Source organism: Chiroxiphia lanceolata, chromosome 3 (assembly GCF_009829145.1).
Source record: "Chiroxiphia lanceolata isolate bChiLan1 chromosome 3, bChiLan1.pri, whole genome shotgun sequence".
Classification (NCBI taxonomy): Eukaryota; Metazoa; Chordata; class Aves; order Passeriformes; family Pipridae; genus Chiroxiphia; species Chiroxiphia lanceolata.
Genome location: NC_045639.1, coordinates 51,301,209 through 51,313,648, shown reverse-complemented (window position 1 = coordinate 51,313,648; position 12,440 = coordinate 51,301,209). Strand labels below are relative to the sequence as shown.

Here is a 12,440-nt window from a genome sequence, read left to right as displayed (position 1 = left end):
TAACAAGGACTTGGGGACCTGGGTTTTTCAAGACATACCTCTTGCTATACATGTAAGATTCAACTACTCAAACTGTGTAACCAGACAGCCTCACTCCTACATGTGGGCACTGACTTGGTTTTCTCCCTTCTAGTTGATACTATTAGATGACAGGTTGAAACAACTCAAGTACAATTTATTTGAACAGTATTTGGAGATAACAGGTTCTTAATATTCTAACATACAACTTAATATTTTACCTACGTAAGATAAACCTCAGTCAATACAATGTACCAGACCTACTTCAAATCATGTGCCTCATCACTGACTTGTTAGGAATTGATTTTAAGACTGCATGTTGTAGGTTAGACTTGGTCTGTTTCTCTTTTAAAGGATGATTATGTTGTCAGATTGTTTCTTCTAGACAAGTCTCTTTCACACACATCACAGTAACTAACTCCACATTGAGCTGCACTGCATTCAAAGGAAGATTTTTTTTTTTCAACTGTCAAGATAAACCATCTGCTATTTAATACAACTTCAATTTCAGACAATTGTATTTCTAACCTGGAAACACTTTTGGTGTTGCAAGGGCATGTCCAAATCATCTTGCAGAATTGCAAACTTCACTAACAATCATTGCAAGCCAAGTTCTCCAGTTCTGCACTTACAACACTCAACTTCAAACCTGCCTTTGTAGTAGCCAAAAGGAAGGACTGAGAATAATCGAAGAGCTCTCATCTGCTGAGAACTGATCAGGATGCTTCCTAGGAAGAAACATTAGGAGGATGTCCTGCATAATATCATTGTCTCTGAAGTGGATTTGACAGATGGACCACTCAGTGAACAGGCTGGATGGTCACATTCGAAGTTGCATTCAATGGCTCAGTGTCCAAGTGGAGACCAGTGATGAGCAGTGTTTCTTGGGTTCAGTATTGGCACCGGCACTGTTTAACATCTTCGCAGTGACATGGAGAGTGAGAAGGAGTGCATGCTCAGCAAGTTTGCCAATGACACCAAGCTGTGCAGTGTGGTTGATGTGCTGGATGAAGAGAAGGAATGCCACCCAGACGGATCTGGACAGGTTTGAGAGGTTGGCCTTTGCAAGCCTCGTGAAATTCAACAAGACCAAGTGCAAGGTCCTGCATGTGGTTTGGGGGAATACCAAGCACAAGTACAGGTTGGGTGGAGAACGGATCAAGAGCAGCCCTGGGGAGAAGAACTTGGTTGATAAGAGCCAGCAATGTGCATTTGCAGCCCAGAAAGCCTAGTATCCTGGGCTCCATCAAAAACAGCATAGCCAGCAGGTTGAGGGATGTGATTCTCCCCCTTTACTGTGCCCTTATGAGACCCTACCTGTAGCACTGAGTCCAGCTCTGGGGCCCCCTACATTAGAAGGAGGTGGACCTGTTGGAGCGAGTCCAGAGGAGGGCCATGAAGATGATCAGAGGGATGGAGCACCTGTGTTATGCAGACATGCTGAGAGAGTCGACACTGTTCAGCCTGGAGAAGGCTCCAGGGAGACCTTGTAGCAATTTCTATTACTTAAAGGGGTCTACAAGAAAACTGGAGAGGGACTTTTTACAAGGGCATGTAGTGATAGGACAAGAAGGCATGTCAATCCCTACAGAACGCAAAAATAGAGTCTTTCTTTCTTACAGGCTCTGTAGTCCTAGAAATGTTTCAATTTGCGTCAACCCTAAAATAAAGCAGGAAGACACTTTTAAACAGTTCAGCCTGCAGCTTGGCATTCAAATCTACATCTACTAAAAGATTGACTTGTGTTCATTTATAAGCAGAATCAAGGAACCTTGAGAGAAGTTCTCTGTACTCAAGGTCTGTGCAAATCAGCTCCTTCCACTGCTTTTAGAAATTAACAAATTTGTCTGTACAGAAAAGGATGACATAATCACCCAAGAACAAGAGAGACTTTGAATCTCAATCTTACTCAACCCCAATTCAGGGTTGCGAGTGAGCTGGAAGAAAAACAAGGTTTAAAGGCACTTCCCCCCTTCCTGGACATTTCTCTTGGGGCAGTTGTAAATACCATACATGCCTTCTTTCCACTACATGGTATTTAGGCCTCTAATTTCTTCAGGAATTCCATTTAAGGGATGGTGCAACACAGATTCAGCTAACTCAGTTTGGTTTCTATTTATATACAGTCATACTCTAAAATACTACAATACTGGCAGAAATTACAGGACAGAGCCTGGGACATGGAAGTCGTAGCTTTGTACCAAGCTGTGGTACCATATGCCACCATGAAGGCATATGGCAAGCTAATCTCTCAAGCACAAACTTTTCCCTTCTCCTCTTAGGAAGCGCAGTCTCACAAGCAGACTTAAGTATCTTTCCTGCCTACCCAGACACTGCTTGAGGGCAGGAACTAGCCTTCCCACCAGCCTGGACAGCCAGTGGGCTGCTTTTTATCTGGTCCTTCCTAGTGAAATCATGTAACCTGAACATCCTTACCATGAATTGTAACTGCCCCTGCAACTCCTTCTGGTAACTGGGATATACTTACTTTCTCACTGTGGTCATTCATTCTCCAAGAAGATTCCAATAACTGCACTAAGTAGTAATAAAATAAGAAATAACTTGTTTTGCCACAAAAGCAATTTTTCGTTCTCTAAATTTTCCCTCTTTCTTTATCTAAAGCAAATGTTTCACAAAAGTTTATTTTCAAACAAGTGCTAGGTTTAATGTATCCAATTCTTTATTCTCTGGAAATGTAAACAGAATCCAAATACCAGGGGAAGGGTAAGTAAGGGGAAGCTTTCCTGCTTTTCAGCATGTTGTACGTGTTCAAGTTAGTATAAGATGACAATGAACTTTAAGCTTGTGACACTTCTATGGAAGCAGGTCCTGATTAAAATTAATTTTCAGAAAATCTGATAGCTTACTCTTCTTCCCCACAAATTCCCTGGTACGTAACAAACTTCACAGACATATGGACTGTGGAAACAGTCCTAAATAAAACATTTTCCAAGTTATCTAAAACATTCCTAAAGCCAGTATTTTTTTTTCTGAAATGTTTAAGGTATATACATCATATAGAGCTTTGTGGAATAGAAATTCCACTAACATTGTTTGAGATGAATTAAATAACTCACTTGAGGCTAACAGCTGTTGAGCAATTTTGCCTCCTCCCAAACCCATGCTGATAAAAACGAGTCATATTACATTAAATATTTATATTACTCCTTCACCCTAATACAGGTCTCTTCCAGACACACTGTGTGACTAATAAAAAACATCTTATGCCACATCCCCAGAATTATTTTGAGAAAAATACCCCAAGTTTGAGATGACATGCACACAAAGGGCACAGTAAAGCATGACTGAGACTCCTCCCTTCTCAACAGATTCACCTTTTTCTCTAAGCATCACAATACATTCCATTTAACAATAATTTTTGAACTAATAACTTCAGTGTTTGAGAACTAAGGAGGGAAATAAAATTCAGTGGTATTTAGCTCAGAACTTTATGCATCATTTACTTCCTTAAAAAAGACAGATACAGAAGTTGAGGTAAACACTGAAATTTGACCCAGCACTAAAACTGGAAAAAGCAGAGGGAGTTGCCTAAGGGTGGATATCAGTTTGTTTGGCAACTTTACCACATCTTTTAGCTCTTCTTCCTAATGAAGCAAACAACTCAAGACACTTCAAAAATAAGAAAAACACATAATCCCTTAAGCCTATTTAATCTCTCGAGCTACCCAGGCTGTTGAGCTGGAGAGGATGAGGGACCAAAATCAAGAAGAGTAATTACAAATAATCTAAAACCATAATAGATACAGTTATGAAAAGAATGGCTAAGATTTGTAAAATGCACAGAAAAGACACTTCCATGTGTTTGAAGACGTATTACCTAATGTGAGAGAGACCAGGCATGAATTTAAACTTTTAAAGAAACCTGTATTTCAGAATTTTAGCAAAGTCTCTTGAGTTACTGCAGATATTTGGCCAAGTTTAGAGCAATATGCTACACTCACATTTGTTATGCACCTATGTTTCACACTTGCAAATTGGTTATTCTTACAGTCAGAGAGCAGAAACAACTCTGATTCAGGTAACATTAAGCAAAATAAGAAATAAGCTATTAAATCCAAGCTGAAGTGAGGCTTTCTGACTACATACCTCTTTGCCATGTTATGGTAGATGGATCAATATCAAGGCGTGCAAATTTGCTGATCTCCTCTTCTGTTAAAGTCTCAGGATCAGTCTTGTTTATTCCCAGCTTCTACACACAAAAAGTTTTTTTTTTACAATGGACTTTTTTTTTAGATATAAGGAATCATTATACTAAGAATCATTCACAGCAAAATAAGTCAGTTATATTGGAAACTGTGATGCATGTATTTGAATGTTATAAAGCCAAACTATTTTTTACTTAGTTGCAGCTTATATGAAGAGAGAAATCCATTTCAAATGCAGAGATAACTAGTATGTCATGAGTAACAGAAACACTTCCCCTCCTTCCCTAGCCTGTTACCTGTAACAGCGTAAATGAAGACAAAACAAAAACACTCCAAAATTCTGATAGAACAATCTGAGAGGGACTCTGCTTTAGAGTCAAGCAGGTATCATCCACATTTTAGTTTACTGATATTCAGTTGAGCAGCACAAAAGCTTACAGTGTTATGAGAACTTTCTTTTCCTCCCTTCCCAAAACAGAAGCTGGTACTACCTCTATCCCCCTTTCCACACCCCAATACCACGTGTGCACATGGCAGCTGTCCATTGCCATCCAATGACTCTGAAACAACACCAGTCAGGAGTTATAAGCCAACAACAAACATGAAATTGGACACAGAAGACTGAAGCTGTCCTTAAGGGTTATATTCAAGGGGTTCAAATTCTCTTTCTCCTAAACTAGTGGACTGTTTTGCTCTCTAGGTATTTATCAGAATGGCATTCTCAAATCCAGATATGTTATTCATACATGAATTGCACAGGAAGCTCTTCTGGAGGCATTTAGGAAGCAACATGGGATGCAAAAATACACTATATGTACAAATGTACTTCTACCCCTTGAACGAAGTGAACTGTCAAATTGACATCAATAAAACCCCAGAAGTATATGCTATAATAAATTTTAAAACCAGAAAATATTGCAAAACCAAAGAACATGAGCTTTCAAACCTGACTCTACCATAATAGGAAAAGTATTTTAAAACCTCTAACTTTAATATTTCGTCAGAAAAGACACAGCATTTAAAAACATTACTGGTTTACTTCAGGAGAAAAGAATAGCAAAAATGTTAGTTATGAAAATAATATCAGGCCCAGATCCTATTACTCCAAGGATGTTGCTTTCAGAAAAAAGTCTGGACTTGATAAATTCATGAGGGTTGATATAAACTCAGCCCCATACATCAAATAATTTTAAACAAGTTGTGTAAGAGAATCCATTTTATGAAGAGAGAATGTATATAATTTTATATATATACATATGATTATAATTGAGGAGAGACTGTATTAACAACTTACTCTCAGACGGGCAAGCTGAATAGCAGAAAATCCTCTCATGCCATTAACTACTGGAACCAGCCTATTATACAAAGACTAGAAAAAACACACAAGAAGTTAATGGAAGAAAAAGTTATAAAAAGCTAATTCTTTTCAAATTTATTCCACCTAATTTCAGTAAGAATTTTCCAGCCACATAAGTTGCAGACTTCTGTTTAGCCATTTAAAAATCAATTCTGATAAGGTAGAAGGCTTCTGAGCAATCTCTATGTCTAAAATCCAATTACCAAAAATTACTAGGTTTCTATGTTTTACCAAAAAAAAAATTTAATAATTTTGAAATTGGGAACCTCTCAAAACTTGGCCAAGGCCCAAATTATTCAAACTGTAATCAACATTTGCAAACTGGCCAAAGTGTACGCTTGTGTTGTACCAAGTAAAGGGAATATGACAACTCTGCTCAGTTTTAACATTGCAGCCAGAAAGAAGAGGCTCCTTCCTTTCTTTCTTCCTTCCCTTTGAAGACTCAAGTTAGCATTTGTGTTAAGGTCACAGTAGATTTAGCAGAGGGAAAGTTTATTTTTCCCCACAAGTCCTTCTTCTTAAGGTACATCATATCCAACTACACATCAGAAGAATAATTTGTAATTTTAAGTGGAGTTTACAAATTATTGAAAAGTATAATATTATATATAGGGAACACATCCTTAATAACAATATTTAGTACAGTCTGAAATAGTTGTCAATATTCTGGGCATAAGATCCTTATCTTAAAGACTACCTTATGATAGTCATTTGCCAGAAAAATGTGTTCTGTAAGGAAAATTCCACAGTAGAACATAGAATGGCTTCAGCAATAGTTCCTGTTCATATGGTGAAAATAAAAAAATATAAACAAGTTGTTTTGCTTTCAAATGCAGTTTATTGAAAAACCAAGAAGAAAAAATGTCATGTGGATATGAGAAAATAATTCTCACCTTATCAGACTGAGTGTTTTCATGCAAGATCCTAGCATCAATAGCAGCAGCCAGTAAATTATTTGCAGCAGTTATAGCATGAATGTCTCCGGTCAAATGAAGATTGAACTAGAAGGTGAAAGCAACAAGATCTTTTTTTAAGAAAACATTTAATTTAATTTATGAATCTCAGACAAATTAGCAGCAGCAATCTGCTTGAGGCTGCAGCCCTGATTAGTCACCTCTTTGTGTAGATTAAATATTTCCAGGCTGAAAACACACTGAGCCATATGAAGGACTTGTTCCCACCTGAGTATGTGGTAAACTACCCTAAACTTAGTCAAACAAAGCCACAAATATCTTCATTCTTTGCTAAATTATTCAAGAATGAGAAGCCAAGGGCTACAGTGTCACATAATTAATATTAAATCAGTTTACTGCTTGTAATTACTAATTGACCTGGACCAGAGGTGTAGATTACTGCTGAATCTCCCCCAGAGCACACCAAGCATGCTGGCTTTGGGGCTTTTGGTATGTCAGCTTTCTGCTAGCTGCAGAACAGCTTAGAACCTCACAGGCAGGACATTGTTTGACCAAAAAAGCTTTATGGAAAACTCCAGAATCAGCATCTTAGATTAAATTAAAACTTGTGTTACACAGGTACTGCATTTCTATGAATCTGACAGAGGAGGTCAGAAAGTCAGTTTTAATGACACTTCAGAGCCTACTGTGGAGGAGTAGTGACAGCAACCAGCGCAAGCCGTTGACTTCTCTTAGGGTGAAACTGTTACACATTTCCAAACAAGCCCTGTGAATATCACAGAATCATTAAGGTTGGAAAAGACCTCCAAAATCATCAAGTCAGACCTTCATCATGCTCCTTAAACTGTATCACAAAATGCAAGTTGAGGCTGTCTCACCTCCTCCATGGGGATCACTTGAGCGTATCCACCACCAGCTGCTCCACCTGTACAGGAAAGCATATGGTCTTATCAGACTCCCACTGGTTTTGAAAAAAAAAACAAACCCATCTTTAAACAAACGAAGTGAAACATACAGTGTTGATGACATATTTTCAGTATTTTTATTTCTATCAAAAAAGACCAGTGATGTTCTCAAACAAACGGGATTTCCTTAACCTTGCTGGTTTTTTTTCAGCAGATAGTAAAAAGGGAATTCTAGATCTGAAATGAAAGCCTACATGTGATGGCTGGCACAGGCTTTGGCTACATAAGGGCTACCCTCTGCTCTTGCCCAGATTTAGTACACAGTCATGCACATGCAGCTCTTGGGTGGAAAGACATAGCAGTCACAAGCAAGAACTGCTTCTGAATGAAATCTTCACACCCTCGCCTGAGTGCTCCTTCCCCCCTGCCTCTGAGGGTACAGGCAAAGAAATCTGCTGTAGCCTATGCACAAGTTGAGTGGAGGGATTAAAGCACTCACATGCACCAGTCTTAGCTGAGAAGCACCAAGTACCAGGAGCCTTCCAGCTGAAATCAAACTTTTTAACTTAAACTTCAGCAAAGCAAAGTAGAGCAGATGGGGAGTGCCCATTAGGCACCAATTTCAGCTAAGAAATGGCAAAAAAAAGGATTGCATTACTTCCTATCAGCATTGAAGACAGGCTCGAAATCTGGCTTGGTCTTACCTGGCCCTCAGGCCTCAGGGTTTCTAGGCAAAAAGGCAGCAGGCCATGATTAGAGGTGACAGCTCAGGAGAACAGAAAGAAGAAGTTCAGACCTAGCCACACATATGATGCTGACACAGCTGAACCATATGCACAACTGCTGATTTCGTTGTATTGATTGGAAATATCCAGTATGGACTCTTCCTCAAGGAATAATTAAACAATAACATTTATGAACATATTTAGAGAGTCTCCAAGTGAAGGGGTGGCTGGAAGGGTGTGTACTCACACAAAATTCCTCCTGGCTAATATATTCCTCTTCCTTTCATTACGTTTGGGCTTTATCTTCATTATCAATACATGCTGAGTGCATGAACATAGATATGAACCTTGCACAGGAAGTTGCATGCAAGACACCTTTAGCTATTAGTTACATACATATTAAAAAATCAAATATACTACCACTCGGGCAATCCACCGAAGTAAGTAATCAGGAAATTAAAAGAGAAGAAATAAAAGAAAAAACAAAAAAGCAGTATCTCCTTTTAATCTGAAAGAGGTCATAGGTTCTGCAAATGTTAGGTACCTTTAACTCCAAATGTAGGTCCTTGAGAAGGTTGTCTCAGACAAGCAAAGGAATTAATTTTAAGGTGTGCAGTAAGTGCCTGAACGAGACCAACTGTGACTGTGCTTTTCCCCTCTCCTAGGGGTGTAGGGGTTATTCTGGAAAAATAAGAAAAAAGATTAATCAAATTCTTTGCTGATGTCAGCCTGGCTAAGGATATCTGAACCTAAAGCTTTTGATTTCAATGAAGAATATTTGTACAGCAAATTTCAATAAGATTACTTTATCTTCACAAAAATACTGCCACAATGTTAGCCCCTAGCTCAAGCTGAAATGCTAATATACATGTGTCTTCTATTTAAGCAATTTACTATGATAGCAGAAAAAGAGAAGATTATTTTGGCAAAAGTTCTAAAAAGAATATATTGAATTTAGACATTTTTATTACAGTACAAAAATCTCACCAGTTTCATTAACAAACCATCCATCACAATACACTAAGCATGTATTAATACTCTTCTGTAGTAATGCATGAGATCTTCTATTTCCACTGCTCAAACTTTGAATGAAATAATACAATATTTTAAATTAAATAACCAACACTTTTGTTTGCAGAGCTCAACTATCCCTCTCCAGCTTCCATGTCATCATAACCTTCAACAATGACAGATCAATTGCCTTTCAAATAAAACAGGCCACAAAATTCACTATATTCAACTTAACATGATTTATTTTACACTTGAGTTTCATGATATTTTTGCAGATTTCAGGATGATAAGGGACAATGACAATCATAGTCCACACAAAAGCTCAAAAGCATCATGCTACAGCTCCCACATCTAGACCAAATTGAACAGAATTTTAGAAAGATATCTAATCTCAAATCAAAGACTCTAACCTCCACTGTACTCTTGTCCCTAGAGAACACTCGATTCTTGCCCCTTTAATGAAGGGACAATGACAGTTGATTTTGCAAGTAGAAAACTTATCAGCCTTCAGTGAATGAAAGACATCTCAGTTTAAGTGATGTTCTTCCTACTTCCAACATCATCACATTTGTTTATGATCCATGTTAAAATTGCTTGATTTGATCACCATAATTGGTCTACTCTGGTCTCAAATTGGGAGGCCTGGAGACACACCATCTATAATGCTGCTGTCTCTCCTTTGAGAATGCATGCAGGATCACTCTCGAGGAGAAAAGACAACATAGAAAGAATCGTGTCTTGCAGAATGTACCACCTAAGGAGTCTTTCTGCTGTGCCTTTTGCAATCGGACATGTCTATCTTGTATTGGCCTCATTAGCCACCAGTGTACCTGTAACAAACGTGGATAGAGCCTTCCTAAATCTTCATTCGCGAAGCCCAGCCATGATCATGTTAAAATTGTGTAGGGGTGCTAGGGTTTTACTCCTCTTTCTGTTTTTCCTCATTGAAGTATGAACACATCTCCAAAATGCATTCAGATGATTCATTTTAGGCACAGCATTTCTTTTTCTGACTGGCAAAAGACAAAAGTCCCACCCCAGTCCTTTTTCCACTCACACCACTTTCACAAAGCCTACTGTATGGCAAAGTGTAACCATTCGTATCTTTGCTGCCTTCTCTACCTGCAGAGAAGTACTTTGGTGAAGCTGCTGTTAAGAATTAATGTTCATTCCCAAGGAAATACAAGCATGCACACACATCGTAGTGAAATGGGAACCCTTATCCTATGACCTCTTCAAAATTTGAGCTAAAACATCTAGATCTAATTAGAAACACTTCCTTTCCCAACCAATAATTTTTCCAAGATATTGCTAGCCTCAGATCACAATTCAAATGGCATAAAAGCATTAGCATAATCATAAGATTCAGCTTAGTTCAGTAAGTTCACAGATTGGCAAAAGCCATTCTTTGTCCCACAAATGTAAACAGATGAGAAACATTAACTTTTCACAAATCTATCTTTTACAGCAGCATCAGATCCAGGGCTTTTTTTTTTTTTTTTTTTTTAAAAAAAAGAAAAAAAGAAACCTTTGTTAGGTACATCTGGAAAAATTTGGGCAACAGGAGGCAAGCCAAATTAACAACTTTATACTGTTCTAGGAAAAGATTTTCCTATTTAGAAAAGTACTGTTTTAACTAAAGTTCCAGTGAAATCAATGGAGTTTAGCACATCTATAAGAGAACCCCTGAGCTAAGACTCTTCACCTTGAACTGCTCTTATATGACCATGTATGTGCATGCCTGCATTGCTGGCATGCACAGCAAGGCAGGGACTCTTTACAACTCTTATGAAACAAGCCAAATCAAAGATGCAGCCACCTATCCAGTAAAGGAAAGGAAATTGGAATAGACAAATACATAACCAAGAAGGCATGTTGGTAGTAGCATGAAGGATAGTATCTATTTCTCACAGAAGATAACACACAATCAAGTGCAACATTACGAAAATGCTCTTGTAACTTGACTGGCCTATTCTAAAATGACTAGGTAAAATTAGCCAGAAAGCCCTGTGAATTTTCTATTAGACAGATCTTTTTCCAAAAACCAAAAAGAGAAACACACCATTGCTCATTGATTAAACTGACTGAATCTTGCCTCTGCTGAATTTCCAGTGCACTGATATACTCTGCACCAGCTCTAAACCTCAGCTTTAAATATTAGTTCAAAGAAAAACAAAACAAAACTCTGAAATTAAAAGAAAATTTTATTCCAACAATTTCCCTTGGAATGCTTATTTAAAACATCTTTCCTTTTGTACCTGGTCTACTTTGATCAGTTTTTATAAATACAATAATCAACTTAAGCTGTTTTGTGGACACTGAAATATTTTTGCTGGCTACACTACAGAACCTACACTCTTGTAGCTTAGGTCACTCACTCACATGGGTATAAAATTACAACGGCCAACGGTTAACTTTAGCTCAGTTGTGCAACGTGCAAGATTTCCAGGAGAAATCTTCTTTAAAATGCAGTAAATTTTAATGAATTTCAAGAGACTTTTACAGCTACTTGCATTATTCTTCAAATTTCTTTAATATGTTTTCAATCAAAACATAGAAACCCCATCATCATTTTCCTCCTTAAAACTTACTTTGCCATCTACCAAGCAGTCATCAGCTCCTTGGCAAAGTAAGTTTTCCATAACACTGAAAGCCTTCTCTCTTTATGTATACCAAAACAAAGATAAGAATATGCAGACTTTTTGTTTGTTTGTTATACATCACATTAGCTTACAGCAGAGCTGTTTCTGTGGGAAAGCTACATGAGGTCTCCCAAAGAGAAAATAAACAAACAGGGAGATTCTGTAACTTCCTCACAAGGGCTATGCCAGCCGTTGTGACTCCAGCAAGAACTTTACTGGACATGTGACAATTCTCTTTAAATTTCCTACCTTAGACTTATAGGTATCAGCAGCTTCAAAGATTTTAATAAGCCCATAATTCCTGTGATCCACATGGAAACCAGCCTATGGAGGCCACGGGCAATTGAGTTCCCACCTACATACATATCCCATCCAAGATTACAACTGTCAGAAATATATTTCTGAGCACAGAAGCGTTGCAACTACTGTCACCTCAACGAGGTGACATTATGACACCATTGCAGTGGCATCCTCATGTGGGACTGGAACTTCCAAATATAAAAGCACAGATATCACTGTGAAGCTAAAATGACTGAACAAAGACAGGAACAGACTGAGGAATCCTCAACTACAAACTCTTAAAAGCCACTAAAGCCTCATCCAAGGTGATCCCAATCAGGAGTTGTGCATTGACATGATGAATACCTGACAAACTGTCTCAACTATGACTTTGCTTTGGACTGTCAGACGATTCAGTGCATC

General features: G+C 38.1%; 1 protein-coding gene across 4 annotated transcripts in view; it reads right to left on the bottom strand.

Annotated features, from left to right (window-relative positions):
- Nucleotides 1–12,440, bottom strand: part of MTHFD1L (methylenetetrahydrofolate dehydrogenase (NADP+ dependent) 1 like) — a 147,219-nt gene that overhangs the window by 105,009 nt on the left and 29,770 nt on the right. The window contains exons 1-6 of one of the 4 annotated variants that reach the window (XM_032683986.1): nucleotides 8,630–8,664; nucleotides 8,065–8,087; nucleotides 7,334–7,380; nucleotides 6,435–6,542; nucleotides 5,479–5,553; nucleotides 4,126–4,228 (exon numbers count right to left, since the gene is read on the bottom strand). In XM_032683986.1, the coding sequence (XP_032539877.1) occupies nucleotides 4,126–4,228; nucleotides 5,479–5,553; nucleotides 6,435–6,542; nucleotides 7,334–7,342 (295 nt within the window). In that variant the 5' untranslated portion in view covers nucleotides 7,343–7,380; nucleotides 8,065–8,087; nucleotides 8,630–8,664. Of the gene's footprint in view, nucleotides 1–4,125; nucleotides 4,229–5,478; nucleotides 5,554–6,434; nucleotides 6,543–7,333; nucleotides 7,381–7,859; nucleotides 7,987–8,064; nucleotides 8,088–8,629; nucleotides 8,767–12,440 lie in introns of those variants that run through there. The other 3 variants (XM_032683985.1, XM_032683983.1, XM_032683984.1) reach the window with 3 other exon arrangements.